Below are 25,400 nucleotides of genomic sequence, written 5' to 3' on the forward strand. Positions count from 1 at the left end.
ATCCCTCATGTGCAGGTTAGTCGTGGGAAGAAGGCTGTTATGAGTTTTAATAACCAGTGCCATATGTCTACTTGTTTGGCTTGAAGGTTATTGGAGAAATGCTGTTCAAAGTGCTTGTTTTGAATTAGTTTAAGCCACTTGGCATGTAAGTGCAAACAAGCCAAAGTGGTTAAAGAAACTCAAAACACAACGAGACACCAGGACAATTTTTTGTGATGATGACGATGATGGTATGGTAAAGGAAGATGAAAGGGGCTAAAAGCGAGCATCCCACACTTTGTAGTCCTTTTAATTAACAACATTATCAAATATTTTACATTACATAATGCATTACAGATAAGTTAATGTACATTTAAGTAGGTAGGAATGTCATGAAATTTTGATTAATGTATTTATATGAGGTCTGCTAGTCAAAAGTCTCAACACACTTGACTGAATTTTTTTCTCTTGATCTTGAAAACCTTTTGATCTTAAAGGAATAGTTCACCCAGAAATGATAATTCTCTCATCATTGTGCCTTTCCAGATGTGTATTTATTTCTTCTGCTGAACACAAACAAAGATTTTTAGAAGAATATTTCAGCTCTGCTGGTCCATACAATGCAAGTGAATGATGACCAAAACTTTGAAGCTCAAAAAAGCATATAAAGGCAGCATAAAAGTAACCAATAAGACTCCAGTGGTTAAATCCATGTAAATGTCCACTTTCACTTTCATATTCTTCCTCTTTTGTTTTCGACGATTTGCCTTCTTTGTGCATTTTGCCTCTTACTGAACAGGGAGGAGAATTTAGAGTAAAAAAGGATTCAAATATTGATCTGTTTCTCACCCACACCTATCATATCGCTTCTGAAAACATGGATTAAACCACTTATAGATTATTTTAGATTACTTTATAGCTTTTGGAGTGCTTTTTGAATAGACCAACAGAGCTGAGATATTCTTCTAAAAATCTTTGTTTGTGTTCAGCAGAAGAAAGTCATACACATCCGGGATGGCATGAGTGTGAGTTAACAATGAAAGAATTTGCATTTTTGGGTGAACTATTCCTTTAAGCTTTAAGGTTTACAAATATAAATTGTGCCTATGAATGTCTTTACAAAACTAATGTTATATAATATGGATGACTTAGACCGGATAGTAAAGAAAAATCAGCCAACAAGTGTCCAGCATACATGAAAACGTATTTACTTCTGTTTAAAAAACAGTCATCAAAACATTTAAAAGAGTAAGAATAAAGAGTAAGTAGTGTATAACACTTAGTGTATATTCATTTTTGAACGTGCATTAATCACTAATCTGTTGAGCATTATATAGCCTAATATTTTGTTATGACATATTATTGAAAGTTTTAAAGTGTTGCAGGATATTAAAATGGATGTAGGCCTCTATTTACCATCACCATGTCTAAAAGAAGCCCTTTGTTAATGTCTGTGGCTTAAACCAGCACAGCATATCACTTATTCCCAAACAGTGTGTGATTTACGTGTTCATGAAAAGAAACACGACAGAGAAGAGTTTTTAAAACCCTCAGCTACCAGCATCTACAGATTCCTCCCAAACTCACCTCCCGACTACAGCACGGGCATCCGATAAGACCTGCGCGGAAACACAGTGTGTGTGTGTGTGTGTGTGTGTGTGTGTGTGTGTGTGTGTGTGTGTGTGAGAGAGAGAGAGAGAGAGAGAGAGAGAGAGAGCTGCACACAGGCACTGAAGAGAAAGTCGGGATAGTCCAAACAGAGCGCTTCACTTCGTTATGTTCAGATTGAGACGAGGAAAACAAGACACACTCCATACCAACGCTACTGAGTTTATATCTGTTATCAAGTGCGCGAGGTACGGGATTTAAGGAATTAAGCTTCACTTTGGAGATTCGGTCCAGTCTGAAGAGTTTTTGTGGAATTTTTTGCGTCTGGTGAAGTCTGAGGATGCGCGTCTCGATCCTGCTGCTTCTCTGCGCTCTTTACGCAGGAGACGCGCACAAGCTATCCGCGCTCACGGTGAGTCACACAACACTTTATAATCTCTCTCATCAATACATTATTATTTATGCTTAACTGATCATTAGTTTATATAGTAATTGGCTGTATACGAAAATAAATCAAGTTTAAATAATTGTAACTATTTGAATGAATATTGCATGATCACCAATAAAGCATTAATGTAATAATGTTTAATAATAATAATGAAAGTTAAAGTGTTATTATTGTGCTATTGTTTTTTCTCCATAATGCTGACAAGAGACTTAAAATGGACCTATTATTACATTATATATATATATATATATATATATATATATATATATATATATATATATATATATATATATATATATATATATATATAATAGACTGAATCAATCCTGGCAACATTAGGTCACACCAACAAAAGACATTTAACAAAAGTCAATTTAAGGGTCAGATGAGGTAGAAATAGCTTGTTAAAGTAAAACTGCAAATTAAATGTTTTACCGTGTAAATTAGGGTAAATCTGATATTAGCCTGTCAATAGAGTCATAATTCTTTTTTTATTGGTAAACACGCCAAGTTGCTAAAGGCTGATCATTTCAAGTTGATTTAACACTCTTTTTGTGAATTTGGATGCAGAGCATCATGGTTGTTGGCATGTGCTTGTGTGTTTGTGTTGTAAAGCGAGAACCTCAGTTATCTGAGTAAGGCGAGATGAGTAATCTTGGGAATCCTATTTGGGCTCATGAGTGGTGATGTTTGTGAACTCAAAGACATTAAATTCTTCAAGAAGGTAACCAGAGATCCACAAGCTTGCTTTAAAACATAAAGAAGGCTTGTGGATCACATGTTTGTGTATGTGTGATTTACTAAAGTGAGCTACAGGTGCACTCTCACCTCATGCTTTGCCTTATGTGTTACAGCGGTTTGGTTCTTGCCTGCTGAGCGCTGGGAACTTGGTGAGATTTTCTCCCCTCCCTGCGGCCGCTGCATGGCCTCTACATGGACGTCTGCCTGTGTACACAGGCTTAGGGCCGCTGATTGCGGGAAGCCGCTCCCCATTAACCGAGTGAGAGAGTGAGTGTAGCTTGTCCCACTGGGACACGGCCGCTAGAGAGAGAAACAGATACACACAGGTCCATCCAGAGCTTGCACACAGAGCAGCTTTGATGGACTACGAAGCTCAGGCATTTATGTCCAACCAAGTCAGCGCCCGCCGAATGCTAGAGAGAGTTTGCACTTTCAGTAGAGAGGCAGGAAACAGCCCACTTTCTAATCCATAAATGTTAGACGATGGTCAATATTTGTGTACCTGTCAGGGATTGCAACAAATCTAGTATGTAATGTGTGCTTGGCAGCAGATTTGGATGGTTTGCTGCAGCTGGTATCTGCATTTGTGGTCACAGTTTTGTTTATTCCCATTAAACACAATATGCAGAAAAAATGATTATTTATTTTATGCTTAACAGTATTCTTTTCTTAATGCGTATGACATTCATACTGCTAAAGGACAAAACCTTGTGTGACACCAGTGTATTTTGTCTCTGTAGTTTTGTAGGACCAAATAATTGTAGACCCAATGAAATCAAAACTGGGTTTTGTGTATTTATGTCCATGTCTATTTGTTTTGCGGCCATCTATATTGCTACCCCTAAAAGTTGACAAAATTAAACTTTAGCATCCATAAAAGCATTTCAAATTTACAGTTTTTCTCTTATGGGCAACTAAACCAAAAATTGTATTGACTTATCTTGCATTACACAGATTTTTGCCTTTTCAAATGCTCTCTAGAATGAGAATATCCCTCCCACTAATACAAACCAACTAGCAATGTCCATGGCTCTGATAGAACTAAAAGCTTATGGGCTATTTAAAAAAAGGAGACAAGCCCTTTAAAAAGTCCCACCCAAATGACTGGTACAAAACGCGTCAACACAGGACAGAAAACTGTGCTTGTCAAGCTATTTCCAGCCTGATCTCATGAAAATTACGTGACTTGTGCAACATTTTTGCAAAATGATATTCAGCAGTTCTAGGTTGAAATGTCCACTGAGTGGCACTAAAAGCGAGTTAAATGTTCTCCCAAACAGAGGTTTTAAGGTTAATGCTCATGGAGTTTTAAATCAACAAAACGTACCTCCCTACCCTAAACCTTAAATCTAAAGCTAACTGATAGTGTCAAGCAAATGTAAGATGAAAAATGCAATTGTTGAAGCAAACCACGTCATGTTGTGAAGCTTCTATAACACCTTTGGCTCACGTTTCGACTCACGTTCTCTCCTGGATTCGTACTCACAAGAGTCACAAATGTTAAAATGCATTGCCCTACAAGTCATGTGCTATATTAAGAGTTTAAATGACATAAGACTGTGTGCAGGATCTTGCACTGTGTGCGGAACAGGGTGAAAGTAAATGTTTATGAACTGATAATATGCCGTTTTACTCATGATTTGTGTGAAATTGAATGAGTCATTGTTGTAGCGACTCTTGTGTTAATTTCACCAGGAAACTGCTGCGATACATACAACATGTCACATAAAAATAATTTTGTAAAAAATGTAGGGTTACAAATGTAATTCGATGAGACTATGTTAGCAATTCAACAGGGTTTAAAAGATAGTTAACAAATAATGGAACAGAACAAAACAGAAAGGGAAATGTTAGGTAGAATGTTGGCCTCAGTCACCATTCACTATTATTGTATGGATAAAAGGTGACTGAGGCTAATATTTTGCCAGACATCTCCTTTTATGTTCCATGAAAGAAAGAAAGTCATACAGATTTGGAACAACATATTATATTAATTTGGTGTGATATTGGTGAGGTGGTGAGTTGTTTTCTCATTTTCTATGTTGAGACTGACCACTGCTCTGCAGTAATTTTGTGCAGTCCGGTATCCTCTGGGCTTTGAGCCGCAGAGTTTTCGCCTGGCATACCCATCTTGGTGCTGAAGGAGGCTGTTAGCACCTTGGCCAGAGATACAGTTGCTGTCAATGTTTCTCTGCTGGCATCTGCTGCTGGTGGGTCATCTGGGATGGCAGCTATGTGGCATTGGGCAGAGGTCTCCTGGGCACCTGCTGCAGCCTGTATCTGATGGGGAAGATATGCTATTTTTTGAGAAATGGTAATTAGGGGAGTTCATTTCATGCAAGGCGTAAGGTACGAGCCTCTCACTTTCAAAACACTGCAGCAGAGCTCTGTTTAAATAAGCTAGCTGTCTCGATTTCTCTGATTCACCTGTAGTAGTTTATCAATAGGCTCGGTTGGTGAGAACAAATAGGGGCAAATTTTATAAACATTTACGGCATTTTTGCATGCTGCAATTCAGGGCAAAACCCTGCATCCCAGGCCATGTTCACACTATTCCATTTAAGCTTAAAACCAAAATGTTCATTTTCCTAATGTCATCATTTTCCAAATTATGCAGTTATGGAGACCGTTTTCGAAAGTCTGCTTTTTCGGTGGAGGAAAACGCCATTCCAGTGTGCATGGGAGGCGTAAATGAAGCAAAGTCAATGCGTTTTCAAATGAAAATGGACCCATAGTGTGGACGTGGCATTATTCACTAGCCACCCGCAATGCAATTTAACCAGACACTACTGTATCTACACTGGTATGGCGCTGCACCGTGCATATTTAAATAAAGTAATTGTTATTCTTTTCAATGCAAACACGCCTCCTTTCTGTGTAACTGAGGCTTATTATAGATTAGACATTAAACAGTCAGCGCTATTTGACTGCTGCAACTAACATTGCACAATTAAAACTAAATTTAATTAAAAAGAGATGTGTGTTTACATTTTCTGTTGATCATAGCGGCAGTAATTCATCAAATGATGAACCTACATGATCACACGGGAAGTTGGCATGTTGTTTCTGTGAGTTCCAGTATTCTAGGTTCGGCCACATTATGCCGACTTGCTGACAAGCACTATCTCCTATCAGACATGTTTGCATCAGCTCCAGTGTGTGTACCTTCCCTTGTGGTGCAACCGGAAGAGTGAGTTTACATCCTGCATTGAAACCAGGTAGAAATCACGTTCGGAGGTTATACTTTTTCCTTTAACATTACGTTTTTACACCACTGATGGTTAAGTTTAGGTGTGGGTTGGGGGCTAGAGTTTATAAAAAAGGCATTCCTCTTCACTGTATTACATCCTGTACAGCTGAGAGCAACTCGCTTCAAAACTCGCTTTTGGCGCCCCTCTGTGGACATTACATTACCATTACAAAAATGATGCTCACACATGCCCATAAACCCCAAAACAGTTACCACTTAAGCCACTCGAGGCAGTATTTCGAATTTCAGTAAGCACAGACTGATTTTAGCTAAAGAAAAGTCAATCTACTGTTTCCGATTTCACTGTTAGATCAGTCTGGATGATCAAATGACAGAGAAGAAGAGCGTTATAACCAGCCATTTCATTATTCGTTATTTAAGTAGATTTTGCTGCACAAAATTGTGTTTAGCACTCCACTTTACTTTAAGAAAGGATACGTTGGTGAATTTGGGTACTTGTTCCATATTAATGCAGTTTAAATGTCTGATGTATGTCAATAACTTGCAATATGCTTCCCTCGTATCGTTCCAAATGCCGGTGTTTTCTTTCTTCCGTGGTACATAAATGTTATTATCTAGTAAATTCATTCTTAGGTGTAGGGTTTTGGGAAGGGGTTAGACTTGATGGTTAGGTTTGGGTTAGGGGTTAAACTTATTTATAGAAATCATGATAACATCATTCATTGGTTTGTTTATTTTTCACTATGGTAGTAAAAGTTGTACTTTCTTGTATGATCCAACTCGTACAATTTCGCCATCTCGTATAATTTTTTTTTTTTTTAATGTTATTAAATTGTTTTGAGACCATGGATTGGTTGCCATGTTGAACCCAGCAGAAAAACCATCACTGATGTGTGAGAAGTATCCTGAAGCATAAGAAAAGTGTTACAAGACAATATTCAAAGAAAATCAATCCAGCTCAAGTGCAGTGGATTGTGTGAAGGAATGCAGTGTCATTATCGGAGTGCTGTGATTAACTGAGAAACACTCAGGCTGATGCTCCTCTGCTCATTATTTACAGGCCGAGCAGGGATGCCTCTACATTTAAACGTTAAAAAATGGCTGTGGGTAGTTAACCTGGGGGTTAGAGGTCATCCCATCTTACTCTCCTTAAACAACCTGGCAGAGCGGAATGTGGGAGGCAGAGCAGCATAGTGGAAACCCTCATTATCTCACACACAAATGTGCTGGAAGTTAAGCTTATCTAAAAGCTGTGAGTTGATTATATTAGATTATATTAAATTATATTAGATTATATAGAGTGACTCTACACTAGGTGTAAATAGCAACCAAAAGTATCTTAGCACTAAGTAAAAGTGTCCCACAGACACCCTACACCAACCCCTACTCCTAAACCTAAACCTAACCTTCCTTTACAAAAATTAAACATAGTTTTACTACTACAGTAACCATAGTATCACCATGGTATTTTGTAATAAAATCATATATATATATATTTGTTTTGCTATATTAACTGCATATTACTATAGAAACACCATGGTTAATTGCATAAAAACTATGACTTCCACCAAAAAACATGGTTACTATAGTAAAACCATAGTCAATTTTAGACAGATCAAACCTTTCTCTCAACTCCCCTACCTTCACCGTGACTAAATCACTGTGACGAAATCAACATTTATATACATTTTTATGTGTTATAATAGGTAGTTTTAAAGCAAATATTAAGAGTGGAGACAAGAAACAGAATGGGAAAAGGTGTGACAAAAGTATGAATCGAACCTGGGTTGTCTGCACGAAAAAGAAAAAAAAAATCATATATATATATATATACACACTGTATAACATGATACCTTTAATAAACTGTGCTGTTTGCTACAGTAAAGCAGATGTACATGAATATCAAAAACCCCATTCATAACTCTGCTGTGCCAAGTACCTTTAAAAATCATTAGAGCCATTACAGCGGGAATGGTTCTCTTTCTACACCAGTACTACATATAGAAGCACATTTTCCAAATAAGGTTTATTCAGTTTGACTCAAATGTGTCTGGTGGTGATCTTTTCAGAGATTTCTTACTTTTAAGCAGTGCAGTGCACATAACAGACAGAAAAGGCTTGTAAAAACAAATGTTTTGGTGGTTTTAGACTGGAGACATTAATGATTTGGTATGAATTTGATTTTAGCATTACTGTCTCAGGAAAGCCCATTACGGCATTGGATGCTTTTTGTTTGTCATTCCTCTGTTATTCTCCATTTTTAAAATCGCTCAAATGTATCTTCCCTTCCAGAACTCTCTATTGAAATCCATGTGGACCCTTAAGCCACAATTAAAATGTGATGCACACATGTAAACAAATAATGCTTGATGACTTTTTCCTCAAGGTCTAACTTCACTTTTCTGATGCATTTTTGGTCTTAAGATTTTAGTGGATGTTTGAAGTAATAGTTCTCCCAAAAAGGAAAATGTTCTCATCATTTTCTCACCCTCATGCCATTTCAGATGTGTATGACTTTCTTTCTTTTTTCTTCTTTTTTTTAATTTTCTCCCCTTTTCTCCCCAATTTGGAATGCGCAATTCCCAATGCGCTCTAAGTCGTCGTGGTGGTGTAGTGACTCGCCTCAATCTGGGTGGTGGAGGTGAATCTCAGTTGCCTCTGTGTCTGAGACTGTCAATCCGCACATCTTATCATGTGGCTTGTTGAGCACGTTACTGCTGAGACGTAGCATGTGTGGAGGCTCACGCTATTCTCCACGGCATCCACACACAACTCACCACGCGCCTCACCGAGAGCAAGAACCACATTATAGCGACCACAAGGAGGTTAACCCAACGTGACTCTGCCCACCCTAGCAACCGAGCCAACTGGTTGCTTAGGAAGCCTGACTGGAGTCACTTAGCACGCCCTGGATTCAAGCTTGCGACTCCAGGTGTGGTAGTCAGTGTCTTTACTTGCTAAGCTACCCAGGCCCTCCACTATGACTTCCTTTTTTGACTTCCTTTCTTCTGTAGAACACACATGAAGAATTTTAGAAGCTCTGTTGGTTCTCACAATGCAACTGAATGTTGACCAGAACTCAGAAAGTCCAAAAAGAACATAAAGGCAGCATAAAAGTTATCCATATGACTCCAGTGGTTAAATCCATTTCATCAGAAGTGATATAATAGGTGTGGGTGAGAAACAGATCAATATTTCAGTCCTTTTTTACTATAAATCTCCACCTTTGACCAGCTAGTCAGTAGGTGGCTGAATGTGGAAGTGAAAGTGTAGATTTTCTGTAAAAAGGACTTCAATATTGATCTGTTTCTCACCCACACTTATCATATCTCTTCAGAAGACATGGATTGAACCCCTGGAGTCTCATGGATTACTTGTATGCTACCTTAATGTCCCTTTTGGACCTTTAAAGTTCTGGTCACCATTCACTTGCATTGTGAGGACCAACAGAGCTGAGATATTCTTCTAAAAATCTTTGTTTGTGCTCTGCATAGAAAGAAAGTCATACACATCTGGGATAGCGTAAGGATGAGTAAATAATGAGAGAATTTTTATTTTTGGTTGAACTATCCCTTTAAGTTCACACAGGTGTCCACAAGTGTAGTTAATCACAATAATTATGGACATGTTTCACAACAAGAAAGTGTCCAAATATATTTAATTTTAATTTTGAACAATATATCTATTGATTTATATCCTAAAATAAACAAGCTTCTTTTTGTGAAATTTTAGCTGAAAAGTGTGCTTCTGATATCTTTCTTTAAAATAAATCACACTTGGTTTGATATTTTGTGCAATGCAATGAAATTGAAAAGTGAAAATTCTGTCATTGTTTGCTCACCCTCATGTCCCTGAAGTTTCTTTCTTCTGTGAAACACAAAAGGAGATGTCAGGCAGAACGTTAGCCTCAGTCAGCATTTACTTGCATTGTATTAAAAAAAGATACAATCAAAGGGATTGGTGACTGAGGCTAACATTCAGCCTAACATCTACCTTTCTGTTCCACAGACAAAGAGAAAGTCATATGGGTTTGGGACTGCTTCGGGGGGAGTATATGATGACAGCATTTTCATTTTTGGGTGAACTATTCCTTTATGTGCAGCTTAAATGTCCAAATACTTTTTGGGGGCCACTGTATATCAGTTAGATCATAACAGGACCCGTTCAAATGGTGCTCGCATTCATACGCAAAACTGTGCACCTGCAGAAGACGAAAACAAAATCTTTTTTTCTCTCTCGTCCTTCACATGACTACCAGCAGGCTGTCCCTTTTCTTGACGATTTTTCACAGCAATTACAGGCTTTTCTCTTTGATTGAGTTAATAGGCTGGATCTAAGCTGTCACTTTCTTCCTTTTCCACTATGCTGGAGACTAACCATGCCTAGGCAATCCCAGGAAGCCCCCATCGGGACCCTTTCACGCGTTTGCGCCTGCTCTCGCGCTCTCTGCCGGGCCCCCATTGACCCTTAGCGGGCAAGGTGTGAGGGGCCTCTCTGGGTCTGTGGTTGCAAGGCCCCCCTCTGTCCTTCTGGGGCCCCTTGGACCCCATGTGGCCCTCTGTTGGGCACAATGCACACTCTGCTGGAGGTTGGCCCCTGGATCACTGCTTTCAGTCCCACAATGCCTTGCTGGCAAAAGGGGGTAATAGGATTTGAGGTCTGTGCTCTGGTGGGTCCCTTGAAAAATATGTCAATTTTTCTCTCTGTCTTTTTCTCTTTTTTATCTATTTCTTTTTGTTTCTCATGCTTTCTCATTCATCTACAATTATTTTGCTTTAAGAAAGGAATGATTAAAAAAAAAGCAGAAAGAAAAAAAGAGGGGGTGGCAGCTGTGGTGGACTACAGTGTTGTAACCCTTAAAATTAGTTTTGTTGGTGTAACCTAGTGTATTCAGGTTGATTCAGTGTTGTTAAATAATATTTCTGACTTGCATAAAACCATTTAATTTAGACATTCTGACTTAAAGCACGTTTTAGGTAACATTTTTTGTCAGTGTAAAAGGTGTTTCAGGTCATGACAAATGGCTCTATTTCTTGTGTGTCTGTCTAAATGCTTCTGCAATATGTCATGTAGGAGACATGTTAACATGATGGTGGGTTAACACATTACAATATAGTTGTATACAGTACGTTAACAGAGATAGGTTCAATACATTAGTTACCATGAACTAACAATGAAACAATACTTCTTCAGGACTTATTAATCTTGGTTAATGTCAATATAAACATATACTAGTCCATTTTTTAAATGAAAAGTTGTATACATTAAAGGGAAAGTTCACCCAAAAATGAAAATTCTCTCATCATTTACTTACACTCATGCCATTCCAGATGTGTATGACTTTCTTTCTTCTGCAGAACACAAACAAAGATTTTTAGAAGAATATCTCAGCTCTGTAGGTCCATACAATGCAAGTGAATGGTGACCAAAATTTTGAATCTCCAAAAATCACATAAAAGAAGCATTAAAGTAATTCATAACTCACAAGCAATATGATAGGTTTGGGTGAGAAACAGAGCAATAAGTACGTCCTTTTTTGCTATAAATCTCCACTTTCACTTTTACTACTGCATCTTTTTTTTTTTTTTTTTGGCTGATTCACATTCTTTGTGCATATTGCCATCTACTGACGGGGCTGGTCAAAGACGGAGATTTATAGTAAAAAATTACTTAAATATTGACCTGTTTCTTACCCACACAAATCATATCACTTCTGAAGACATGGATCAAACAGCTGGAGGCGTATGGATTATTTTTATGCTGACTTTGTGATTTTGGAGGATTCAAAGTTCTGACCACCATTCACTTGCATTTTGTGGACCTATAGAGCTGATATACTCTTCTGAAATTCTTCATTTGTGTTCTGCAGAAGAAAAAAGTAATCTGGGATGGCATGAGGGTGAGTAAATGATAAGATAATTTTCATTTTTGGGTTAACTATCCCTTTAACAAATAACAATAGTAACAAAAGTGTCCGTCTGAAGCTGTCTACATTGACACATCCTTAGAAAAGCCCTTATAATAAATCTATCTTGGACTGATTAACGAATTCAAGTGCAAAATGAATGGATTGCTGTAAACTGTAGGCCAATAATTGGGTTATGTTCAATAATATGGAAATAAACAATATATTGGATTTTAAAGCCAATTTATTTATTATTGTCTTATCAATGCTTTACTCGTCTGCCACTATAATGTAATACATTTTAATTATCAGAATTATTATTATTTTTAAATATATACAGTATATTTAATTTTTTATCATTTAAATATAACTATTTATAATTATTTAAACATTATCTATTAAATTATTGGGGCTAGAGAATTAGAGGGGCTTTCTCAGCTATTTTTTATATTTTTAATATTGCGATTAATTGCAATTAATTCAATTATTTAATCACCATACAATGTAATTAATTTGATTAAAATTTATAATCGATTGACAGCCCTAATTTTACATATATTAACTCTTATTAATAAATGCTGTAAAAATATATTGTTCATTGTCATTTAATTATACTGACAGCATTCACTAATGTTACAAATAGAACTTTATTTTAAAGTGTCACACATTAGTGGTACCACACACACACACACACACACACACACACACACACACACACACACATACTAGCCCTAACCCACACCCTACCCCTAAATTTATATATATATATTAGTTATAAACCTGGTAATCCCGTGCTGGGTACTTGCAATTTAAATACAGCATATGCAGTTTGTTATTTTTTTAATTTTTTTTCGAGTATTCATGAACAGGTCATATTGCAACATTAGGCTATAACCATGTCAAATCATCACGTCACTCTTCTCACAGTGCAGCTTTGGCCATGTCTCTGTGCCCAGCTGTTGATGCCATGTACAGACAGCTGTCGTGGGTGGTTTAAGATTACCCGGTGATTTTCAATGGACGTGTCTTGGTTTGGCTACGTCTGAAATGATTGGCGATTATTTGGCTGAGTCTGGGTTTGTGGGGTCTAGTTTGGGTCCATCTCAACTGTTGAATCGCCGAATGTTTCTTGGCTCTGATGAGCCATCTGTGGTGGTCGTGTCGGTTTTGTCCATCTCTTGGACACCGGCTGGGACCGAATTGCACCGCGTTGGCCGCGAGAGCGCTTCAGAGATCGCTTGACTGAGTTTGGGCCGTCTGGTGCCAGGATTGTGAGCTCTCCCATGGCCGTTTTTGCAAGATAACCATCGTTGCCGATTGTGTTTAAGCTCGGCAGCGCTCCGGGCACAATCTGTTTCCTGACATCTCTGTCGCGCCTCCCGCAAACTCCCTGACAGCAGAGGGGAGAATGACGGAGCGGAAGGGGCGCGGGGTCACAGCTGCGGAGAACGAGAGGGAGAGAGTGCGATGGGATGAGAAAAAAAAAAAAAAAAAAGAGCACACGATAAAAATAATAATAATAATAATAATCTTAATTTTCACCACTATTTTGTTGTTGTTATCCAGGAAATATATAAACACCCTTACACGTTTACACGGAAAAGAAAATGACATTCGATTTTAAAGGGATAGTGCACCCAAATTATGAAAATTCTGTCATCATTTACTCACACTCATGTTTTTCCAAATCCGTCTGTCTTTCTTTCTTTCATGAAGTATACAAAAGTCTATGCCAGGTAGAACGTTTAGGACTGACAGCTTTAGTCACCATTATGTATGGAAAACAAGATGAAATGAAAGTGAATGGTGACTGAGGCTAACATTCTGTGTAACATCTCTTTTTGTGTTCCACGGAAGAAAGAAAGTCATACAGGTTTGGAACAACATGAGGGTAAGTAAATGATGAGAGAATTTGTATTTTTGGGTGAACTATCCGTTTAAGTCCTGATTCAAAAAATTCTAACACATTTAGTAAGGGAAGTGCTTAAAACAAAAACTTGTTCTTCCTTTGAATGAAGTATATATTTTCTTACCCCACTGGTAAATTTTTTTGTTTCCCACAAAAATCTCAATACATTTTATTAGATTTAGCTGAAACCAGACTTATAGGAACAGTTCACCTTAAAAATGGAAATAATTTACTTTAATAATTTACTCACCCTCATGTTGTTCCTTGCTGCATGACTTTTTCCATGGAACACCAAAGGAACTGTTAGGCAGTATGATAATCTCAGTCACCATTCACTTCCATTGCATGTATTTTCCAAACAATGAAAGTGAATTGTGACTGAGACTCATTCTGCTTAACTTCTCCTTTTTTGTTCCACAGAAGAAAGTCATATGGTTTGGAACAACATGAGGGTGAGTAAACAATGACAGAATTTTATTGTTTTTATGGGTGGACTATCTGTTTAATATCTTATGCCATTTTGTTTCTCAAGTAAATGTGGCTTTTTTTTTTTTTTTTTTTTTTCTCACTGGAAATCATGAAAAAAATATAGAGTGAAAATTATTTTCTTGCAGTGTAAGTGTGTAAGATAGACACAAAGAAAAAGCAAGAGAGCGAACAGGGTGAGAACACAAAAAGAGAGACTGTGTTTTTGTCAGAAACAAAGAGAAAGAAAGAGATGTAATGGTGGGCCGGAGAGTTTCGAGGGGGGTCAGTGTCAGCCCTGATCCCAGACAGCAAGAGTTTGTCAGTCACAGACTAGCGCACACAGACCCCAAACATGAGACCCTCTTATTCAGAAGTTAATGTGCATTCATTCATAAAGATTCTGAATCAAGAGTGAAAAGCGGGTCGTCATGGCAGGGCAATGAATGATGAAGAGAATCGTTGTCCTTTTGTAACTTATTTTACTTTCACACACAGAGACAGGATGTACTACAGCTGTTCATTTACATGTGGAGTTTTAGTAGTGTGGTCCATGTAAACAACAGTAGCCCACTGCCAAATGAAGCAATGAGCCATGACAGGTCGTGTGTTTTTCATTGATTTATGCCATTGGTTGATCAGATTGCTCAGTCGTTGTTCTTTCATAGCTCTGGAGACCTACAGGAGTTCTTATGCTTAATTTAAGGTTGAACTTTGTCTCTGATATTTCTCCTAAAATGGTTGAGGAGAAATTATGAGATATCTTTAATATGTCAAATGATTCTCCTAAAGAGCAATGAAATTTCTATTTTTATTTCTCCGTGGGATTAGGAGAAACATCCAAAACAATGTTGAAACTTAAATGAAACATCACTGGGAATGTCATTAAAAGTCTCATGAGATATGAAAAAGAGGAAACCAAAAGTTAGTTTAGTTCCAGTATGCTCACAGCCCTTCTTCCGATATGCCCAAACCAGCTTCTTCCCTCACATTCATCACACACACACTTCCCCAACATTCATCAACTTGAGATTTACGATTCGAGATGACAGCAGGGCTGTCTCCCATCGCCTGAGGCTGATCCCCCCACCCCCCCACCCCCTTCCAGGTGCAGAGCTCCCTCACATGTACACACACTCACAAACATAGCCATTTGTAGTTTGTCAGCCAGTGCTAATTTTTTGAGTGGATAATGATCCTACCCATCAACTTTATATGAAGAATCTGTTTCCTTTCATCTGTTTTCCCGAGGCTGATTTATAGGATACAGGTGAGTGTGTGTGTGTGTGTGTGTGTGTGTGTGTGTGTGTGTGTGTCACTAGCTTTTAAAGTGTTTTTGTATTTGCCAAGTTGTGGCAATAGATCACGTAGCCGATTGTAACTCATCCAAACATTAAACCCCACACCTGTGCAGGTAGTGTTCTGATCACAAAAGAAGTCGATTTCCAGTGAGGTGATGTTTGCTATATCGTTGAACGTTCTTGAAGTGCACAAAGAGTAAAATACACATTTATTCAATTAATGTGTGTGTGGGGGTCACAGTTTTTGTTTTTAATTCTACCTGGGCAGGTGTGAGTCTGACAGACAGATAAAAGCATTACACTAGAGTCAGTCGTCACCCATGACTTTCTCCCTCAATCCCTCATTCACAAACAAGATGTGACATGGAAGGAGAGAGGGGTCAGTGTGTGTGAATGTTATTTGTCTGAGTCTGACTGTGTGTTAGTCTGTGTTGTGTTTGCATGAACCTTTGTGTGTGTTTGTTTATTTGTGTGTGCTTTATTCAGTAAATTAATATAATGGAACTCGGAAGAATGGAGTTTGGAGCTTAAAAGATGAACAAAATAAAGCAACCTGGTTTCATAGAATCACATTACTATACCTACATTTTTGCAAACGGATTTTTAAGTCACTGGTTGTGCGTTTGGTGGCAGTTTCATGTTCGTCACACTATGTAATTTGTTTTGAGTCCTGAAGAGCTCGCGAGTCAACACAATCCTGATTTATGAGTCTTATCGACTGACTCACTGTAAAGAACCAGCTCATAAGAGTCATTGGTTGCCGAATTTGTCAGCATGGTTATGTTGCATTGTTTGTTGTTTGTTCAGATTCAATGTTCGTCCTCAAATTGTAGTACAAGTTCTGAGTGGTTTATGTTACTGCACCTTTTGACTCTGCACCATCTCCTTATTCTCTCTCTCTGTCTCTTTATAGTTTCTGCGTGTTGAACAGGATAAAGAATGCAACACGGATTGTTCTGGAGCTCCTCGCAAGCCGCTGTGTGCATCAGATGGACGAACCTTCAGTTCCCGCTGCGAGTTCCTCCGCGCCAAGTGCCGTGACTCTCAGCTGGAGGTCATTCGAGGGCCATGCAAAGGTCAGAGGTCACCAGTCATGCATGAACTGCTGCTGGTTGGGCTGATGCCCTCTGAGGGTCAGGGTTGAGGCGGGTTGGGTTAAATCCATCCAGGGATGAATGATTCTTTGAGAAGACAGAGTAGAATTATATAGAAGTATATACTCTATACACATCTACAGATACTGTATACACATGAAACATTCACAAATGGATTTTAAAGACAACATATAAACTTTAAAACTAATCAAAATCTCTAACAAACTCATCCTAGAGCTTTCAAGCTGCATCAACTAAATGTGGTACAGACCATCAGATTGTTCTGGAATAGTGTGCTATGTCTTTTCTAACTGATCGGGCTCTCGGCTTTTGCACAGCAGACTATAAAAATCTGAAAAATCCCATAGAATTACATTGTAGGATCGTTCAAACAGGCCAACGGAATGCTCATTAATTCAAATGCCAAATGTCAAAAAATGCAAATGTAAACAAACCTGCAAAAGGCAATTGATCTGCTTTACATTTCACTCTCTCTTTATAGCCGCTTTTCCCCCATCGGGCTGAGCAATTCTTGTAGCAAAACCGTGCCGTTCCTTGCCAGTTGGTAAGGTTACGGTTTCTTTTTCCACTGTGGTGCGGTGAAATCAGGACAATGTCCGTAACACATCCGTCTTTTGGTGACAGTGTGAGAGTTAATCACTGTTTTTACTCTGCTAATATATATGGAAGACATGGCCCATGTTACAAAAAGGAAAGCAAAGAGAAAAAAGGCGAGTGGTTTACCGTCATGTGCTGAGGGCTTGTGTATGCCACCAGACATGAACACACAGAAAAGTTCCAAGACTAGCTAAAAAAGATATTTATTGACAAAATATTATTAAGTATTATATGAAAATAGTATATGAGAATAGATTGATACATTTTGAGTTTTAATGAGCTAGCAATCTAATTGCCTGATGAAAAAGCCATTTAGAAAAATAAATGTAGGCTACAATAATAGTTAAACCATCATCATAAAATCATGAAGATGCTCTAGACATACACTATTTTTTATTAACTTTTATTAACTTTACCCAAATATTAGTGAACTGGGCCAGCTAGAAACAACTAAAAGCACTATAAGTTACCTTGCTGTTGGCAAATTGACAGTCGTGAGTCGCCACGTAATCAAGCCATTCCACCAGCATGGTGGAGCACAGTTAAGCATGGTTAGCTAATCGTTCTGAGAATTCCGGGCCGAGAACGGTTTATAATTGTGCCATGCCGAACTGTGCTCATGTGGAAATGCTACTGTAACTGTTCAGTACTGTGCTTAGAATCGTTCAGCCCGATGGTGGAAAACTGGCTAAACTCTCTCTCTCTCTCTCTCTCTCTCTCTCTCTCTCTCTCTCTCTCTCTCTCTCTCTACTGTACTATGTATGTATCTTTCTGATGGATTATCTGGCCTTGCAACATTTAATCTGACTATTTATCTAGCTGATGTTTAGTTTACTGTAATTTCTTTACTATACATTTTCTAACTTTTAAAACTAGTTATACTTTCAGACAAGGCTTTGTCAAGCCAACATCATAAACTTTACCTGTCTAGTTGTCTTGTGTTCTTTCATCAAAATGTAAGAACCTTTTCCACTTCTGAAACAACTTTTCTTTTCAGCTGATGTCACCAAGGCCACATGGGTGGAGAAAAATCATATGAATCAATAATATCATAGTCTAACATCAACTATCCAATCAAATCCCGATGGATTCCCATCCACATTTTTCCCATTAAAATACAGTTGTACACATACATCAAGTTCTAGAAGTTAGATGTGTAAAAATCCCATTTCATGTTGTCTTTAAAATCACTATGAGAATTAAACATGAAATGTACTATGTAATAGTAGTTAATAACAGGTAAAATCAATGCATTTTCGCTTAACCATGAACTACTTTAAAGTACAAAAAATGATTTTTTGTTGTTGTTGTTTCATGTGAATTTTAAATTTGTTAAATATCTTTGCCAAGACCTTGACAGATCTTGTCAGCGTAAAAAAGTGAACAGTGGTGCATTCATATGTGTGAGACATTTGCGGTCATTTGTGTGAGGGGAGGGGCAAAATGCTGTCGGTACCCATACAGACACTCTCGTTGTATTGGACTCGGCATGAAGACTGTCATGCCCTGTACTGTTTCTTTTTTTGCTCGGCATTTTCCTTTCTCTCTGTCAATCTCTCTCCTATTCCTACTTGTAAGCACAATGTGTCTTACATTGAGATTTAAAGGGTGTGAGAAAAAGAGAGAGTATGGCTGCGTCTGAAAGCTAAGTCTTAGTCTGTCAATGATTTCACATGCTACGTTTTGTGTGTGAAGGTACCTCGAAAGGACACTGGTATCACACAGCCTTCCAAGACACCATAACACCATGTCTAATCATCTAAAACAAATTAAAGTGAACTTTAGAAATAATCTAGCACATATCTGTAAATTTCACAGACAATTAAACATACATTTTGCAGTCGACTAGTCTGAAAAGTAAGAAACCCTCAGAAAACAGTCAAAAAACATCTGTGTTTATTCGACCCATTTAAAATATTTAATCTAATCCGACAGCCAAATCCGACAATAAATTCTGCTTTAAAGGGGCATTTTTCTGCAGTGTGCTTGCCTTGTATTATGATCATTGTACATTAAAAATAGAACATGACACGCATTCACTGACATATTCACTGCCATATTTTTTGAAAACAACTGAATGAATAGTGCAGGACCAACAGAGAAACCCCAATAGCCTGTTCTAAACGGAATTCACCAATTAAAAGTTTACATATTAAAACAGTCAGGACATTGTCGAAAATAATTAACAGATATGCCAAATCTATGAGAAAAACAAAATGCCCTGAAAATGTGTGCGTATTTCACGATATGCATTAGCCTATGATCTAATATGACAGCTGTTAACAGTTACGATGTAAAAAATTAGCTAGGATAGAAAAAAATAGCCTTGTAAGAAATGTACAATAAATCTAATGTATTTTTTTTAATATGATGTGCACACAGAATAAAAGATAGTTTAACCAGTTAAGCAGTCAGCACATTGCTAAAAATAGCCTTCTTGATCAGCAGGGTAAAAATAATAATCATTTTTAAAAAATTGGCATACCTAGCCTAAAAAAGTAATTTTTTAGTCTAGTTACTCAGCAGACATTTTTGATGAGCAAAATTTAAATTAACATGAAAAAATATTCCCGGTGTTGTGCCGAAATCTGACAGCCCACTAGATTCTGACTCCCTGCTACCTGATTAGCCTTATCCGTAAAGCCCACCCCTAACCCCATCCTCATGGGTCCCTACCCCTAAAGGCCATCCCTACACCTACCCCGAAACATAAGTATACTAGGGAGTCAAAATGCAGCACTACACCTGCGTGCGCCGCGAGTCAGAGAGGGAAGAAGTACAAACAATCTGAGGTGAAATGAAACATCTTGCATACATCTGCTCCAGATATCCTCTTTTTTAAATGATTGTATTATTAATTGCATTTTAAATGTAACATTAACATGACAATAGTTTAAGCGCATGCTTTGTAAAAATACTGTATAAAGCCAAAGGTAAATGTGTAAAAATGTTGGACAGTTTAATGGGCAAAAATATTGACCGACTAGTAATTCCAGTGTCGACTTGCAGCATCAGAACCGTTTAGTCGACTAGTAGACTAGTCTTGCACATACCTAATATCTAGTTACAAGAATGCTTATTTTGTGGTAGAAAAACAACCTGGGTATATACAGTATAAACTAATTTACTGCTTTCAATCACTCATTCAGATGGCATTTTTATTATTTCAATCAACCACCAAATTGCACGCACCAGACTGTAGCGTATCAAAGGCAGTGAAGGACGCATATAAGCTGCCATCAAAAACTGACCAGATGTAGTAATCTTAGTAGACAGGATGTGACACAAATAATAGATTGTTGACGTGCCTTGAGGCCTTCTTACTTCCGTGAATGTAAGCTTTTTGGCTTTTGGATGCAGCCAATTACTTTTGTTGGAGATCAAAAGAGAGGGGGAAAAAAGAGAAAAAGAAAGACTGGATGACTGTAAAGGGAAGTAAATGCAGGATGTGTGTCAAACCTCAAGAGACTGATTTTTTTTGTTGTTGAAATTTTCGGCAGACAACTAAGCTGAAATCCCTGTCAAATAGTGAAGCTCATGCGATCAGTCTACTGTCAGGTACTGTAGTCTAGTGAAGGCAGGACAGAGGAGAAGTCTTCTTGGACTTTTTATGTGTTTGTCCTCTAATGCCATCCCAGACTGAGACTGTTTTAGTGATTTGTCAAGTGGAGAAACTGAGTGAACGTCTACAGTATGTTGAAATGAAATACTGAGAATGGTGAGGCTTCGGTCGGTGGGTTTTTTCTTTTTCTTTTTGAAGTAAAGTATTAAGTTGAATGCTACTGTTCATTACTGTGTTTCTGACTCTTGTTTATTTGGGATGTAAATTGCAATAGCAAGATGTACAGTGAAAAGGGAGTTATATTTGGTCTGTTCCCACCAAAACCAATTGGATCACTTCAGAAGAATTGAATGGATTACTCTAATGTTGCCATTATCTGCTTTTTTGGAGCTTCAAAGTTCTGGCCACCATTCACTTGCATTGAATGGACCAACAGAGCTGAGATATTCTTCTAAAAATCTTTGTTTGTGTTCTGCAGAAGCAAGAAAGGCACACACATCTGGGATGGCATGAGGGTGAATAAATTATAAGAGAAATTTCATTCTTGAGGTGAACTGTTCATTAAAATAGCTTCAATGTAGTTAGCTACGTTTTGTTGGTAACTTGTGGTGTGGCTAAATACTTTTTCAAAAGCGTAGCTTGACTGTAGTTGAACTCTTTTAAATTATGAGAAGCTGTAGTTTGGGAAGCTTCAGTATCAAAATAGCTTCCCCAACACTGGTACATACAAAGGCATACTAAGACATTTAATTGCAGAAGAAGCCAGCCTTTATTTCCCGTTTCATTTTCTTTAGCCATTACCATTCTTTCCTTTTCTCCCCAAAAAACCACATCAGTCAGACAGAGAGAACGCCAGAAGACTGGCCTGTCAGGTTGAATTTAATGCACACTCTCTGTGGACTCTCTGTTTTCGATATTACGCTGACAAGGTTAGCAGAATTGTGTGTGTTTTTAAAGTGCAATGATTGGAAATGAAGGTTAAATATAGCAAGGAACATTTTGAGGATGGAGAGAATTTGTGAACAAATGAATCACACAATTTACATTACTTTAAAAGATCTCCTAAATGTGTTTCTCAACTCATTTCATCCTAAACCCACATAGCACCACCTAGATGTTGGGAGAACAGTTAATGTGAATTATAATAACAGCGATTCCATCACCGTAATACAACTTTCTATTGTTTTAATGCAAAACTGCACTAATAGAACAACATCTTTCCCCAAACTTTACTTACAATCTTACGTATGTAAAAGATGTATTGCTGTCCTCTGAGGGTCTTCTTATCAAGGTTTGTTAAAATGATGGGTTTCATTAGTTATAATGCATATGAATTATAGGAATAATTCACCAAAAAATGGAAATTCTCTGATGATACTCATCCTCATGCCATCCCAGATGTGTAGGTCCAAACAATGGACCAGTGATTCGCCCTCCTCGAATTGTACAGTAAGTTCCAAGGACTCCATTGATTTAATCCCTGTCTTCTGACGCAATCCAAATTGTTTTGGGTGAGAACAGATCAAAACCACATCCTAGCGCTCTCTAGCGCTCTGCACATGCGTCAAGCATTTGGAAGTTTAATCAAGCTTGAAATCATGATTGTGCCTAGAGACTGCGATGGCAAGATATACAGTGAAAAAGTAGTTATATTTTGGTCTGTTCTCACCAAAAGCCGATAGGATGGCTTCAGAAGACATGGATTAAATCACTGCAGTTCAATGGATTACTGCTGCCTTTATGTGCTTTTTGGAGATTCAAAGTTTTGGTTGCATTATATGGACCTACAGTGCAGAGATATTTTCTAGTAAGTAAATGATGAGAGAATTGAGAGGATTTTAATTTTGGGGGAACTATTTCTTTAAAAGGGACACATTTTTGGTTTGGTGTTGATGATGGGGAACATATGACAAACAAATGCTGGGAAACACTGGTATAAGTAATGTAACTTGTTGGATTTACTTGTTCTATGTCTCCAGATACATCTAGGTGTGTGGCAGAAAAGAAGTACACAGAGCAACAGGCCAAGAAACTCTTTCCACAGGTGTTTGTTCCTGTCTGCAATCCAGATGGAACCTACAGTGAGGTAACAAGATATTAGATAAATGTAACTCTTTCGGAAATCATCTAAATTACCACCCCAGTCCCCATTTTTTAAAGAAGGCTGCAAAAACGGCTTGTGTAGAAATCTAAATCTTCAAGGTTGTGACATCACAATTATTCATGCACAGTAGATAAAGTCTTAAAGGTAGCAAAAATGGCCCCGTTTAATACAAAAGTTCAGAGAGAGAGAGAGAGAGAGAGTGGAAAATGGTCATGAAAAGTTTCATTCTGATTGTTTTAGGTGCAAAGAACCTTGACTAACATTATAACTGGACCTCAGGGAAAAAATAAAATGATAAAAATGTTATTCAGAAAAAAAAAAAAAATTAAAAGTGCAGTATTTAAAGAAACAATAATATACTGTTTAAGATACATGACATTTTCTAAATTTATTTGAAGCATGAATTTAATTAGACAAAAAATTAATACTTTTAAGAAAATTGAGTTGTTGTTGTTTTTTTTTTTTTTTTTTTTTTTTTACCATTTTCTATTGCAACAGAGTTGCCATATGGCAACATTTCCCCCTTTTTTTTTCTTTCCCCCAAAAATATTTTTCTCTACTTTTGTTATCTGAGCTATTTTATGTCAGAAAGTTTAATGGGAAAAAGTATTCAATATAACACGGGTGAAGGATTTCTCTGTAAATTCTCATAATTTTCTGTCTTTATGGTATATTTAAATAACAGGTTCAATGCCACAGTTACACTGGTTATTGTTGGTGTGTAACACCAAATGGCAGGCCAATCAGTGGCTCAGCAGTAGCCAACAAGAAACCTCGATGCCAAGGTACCGTACCACAACTACCTCAATCGTTTTCTGTTTACAGTATATTCCATTGTGTGCCTTGATGTTTTCTTTCATTTGTTTGCAAGAGAGATTTTCACATCATCAATAATATTCCAAAGTGACCCCACACAGTAATCTTAATGTTGATGACAGATCTCAATGTTTTGGCTACAGAAAGCCAAACTTTCTTTATCTCTCCAGTTGCATGCACATTGTTCAGGAGTATAAATCAAGAGACTAAGTCTTCCAGAGCTCCTTGCACAAGCTACAAGCTCACAGACCCTCACCGTCTAAGCCAGCGATAGCATTGAGCAATGCCAGAACATTTTTAATCCTAATCTGCAAAAATGTTCCAGCATAACAATGCCACATAACCAAAGACACATGCAGAAAACTGCCCTAGAATGGCATTAAACACAGACACACACAAAACAAGCTAAGCCCTATCACTGCAGGCCACAAGTTCTTGGATCATGACATTGTTGGCTTGGCTTTGCACAACAACCGCAACTTCACTCGAAAAAGACCAATTAGATGTAATTGCACATGCAACAGCTTAATCAGTAAGGTCTGGGGGAGCATCACAAAATGTATGTGCGTTTGGCAGGCAAAGCGGCCGAGCTCAAACATTGTTGCTCTTTTACTCCAAGATAGTGTCATGTGGCTTTGACCCCCTGCAGCGTCCTTATAACATTATTCTGTTCCCTCATAGAGGCTTAAAACATAATTGAAAACGTAAGTCACTTTTCGAAAATACAATTTGTGCATAATCAACTGTTCCTGGTACACAGACTTGCTCTGATCTGCAGGACTATTTTTGTTTTTAGAAACCTTCCAGTACTGTTGAATGTACAACTTTAAGGTCCGGCTGACAAATACACATTCTAGGTGTAGATTTGCTAACATGTAAACAGGAGTAACTTGTGATTATCCCATTGGTTTTCAGGGTCCAAAATTGATAAGGTAAATCCAAGGGAACCAGGAAAATCAGGTAAATGCCCTCAACATCACTATTTATTTTACTTTGATGAGTAACAAAATTGACAATCTGCACACAAAAATCATTTTCTTATTCAGCATTTTCGCATTTTTCCAGTACATATGTCTAAAATATATAATATAATATAATATAATATATCTAAAATATTTAATATAATATAATATAATATAGTTTAGCCTATTTTTAAGATTTACACATTTCAATTTCATAACAAAATTCCATCAAATTAACCTGAGTAATCTTTATATATATATATATATATATATATATATATATATATATATATATATATATATATATATATATATATATATATATATTAAGTTTTATTAATTTAATTTTGTTAAACATTATACAATTCAGTTTGATTTATTTATGAAATTTAAATGCGTAAATCATAAAAATAGGCTAAACTATTTTTGATTTTGCATGCTAAGCAATTGTGTTTAACATAATAAGACTTGTTGCAAAAGAATATTGATTTATGAAAATAATTCTTATTATGCTACACAAATGTGCTTCCAAGTTAATTGATCTTCTTTTCAGGTTGTTTACATATTTCTACTGTAAAACAAGACAAAAAAAAAAAAAATAAATAAAATAAAATAAAATACTGATTATGAAATTGACTTTTTTGTGCATTGACAAGTATGTGTTTGTGTGTGTGTGT

The 25,400-nt window shown here is 37.3% G+C and overlaps 1 protein-coding gene across 2 annotated transcripts in view; it reads left to right on the forward strand.

The window, feature by feature from the left end:
• The first annotated feature begins 1,730 nt into the window (after positions 1 to 1,730).
• Positions 1,731 to 25,400, forward strand: part of LOC127414025 (SPARC-related modular calcium-binding protein 2-like) — a 51,775-nt gene continuing 28,105 nt past the window's right edge. For both annotated transcript variants that reach the window (XM_051651674.1, XM_051651675.1), the window contains exons 1-5: positions 1,731 to 1,999; positions 16,481 to 16,643; positions 22,821 to 22,927; positions 23,631 to 23,730; positions 24,677 to 24,721. In XM_051651674.1, the coding sequence (XP_051507634.1) occupies positions 1,928 to 1,999; positions 16,481 to 16,643; positions 22,821 to 22,927; positions 23,631 to 23,730; positions 24,677 to 24,721 (487 nt within the window). In that variant the 5' untranslated portion in view covers positions 1,731 to 1,927. The remainder of the gene's footprint in view (positions 2,000 to 16,480; positions 16,644 to 22,820; positions 22,928 to 23,630; positions 23,731 to 24,676; positions 24,722 to 25,400) is intronic.

This window comes from Myxocyprinus asiaticus, chromosome 23 (genome assembly GCF_019703515.2).
Source record: "Myxocyprinus asiaticus isolate MX2 ecotype Aquarium Trade chromosome 23, UBuf_Myxa_2, whole genome shotgun sequence".
NCBI classification, from domain to species: domain Eukaryota; kingdom Metazoa; phylum Chordata; class Actinopteri; order Cypriniformes; family Catostomidae; genus Myxocyprinus; species Myxocyprinus asiaticus.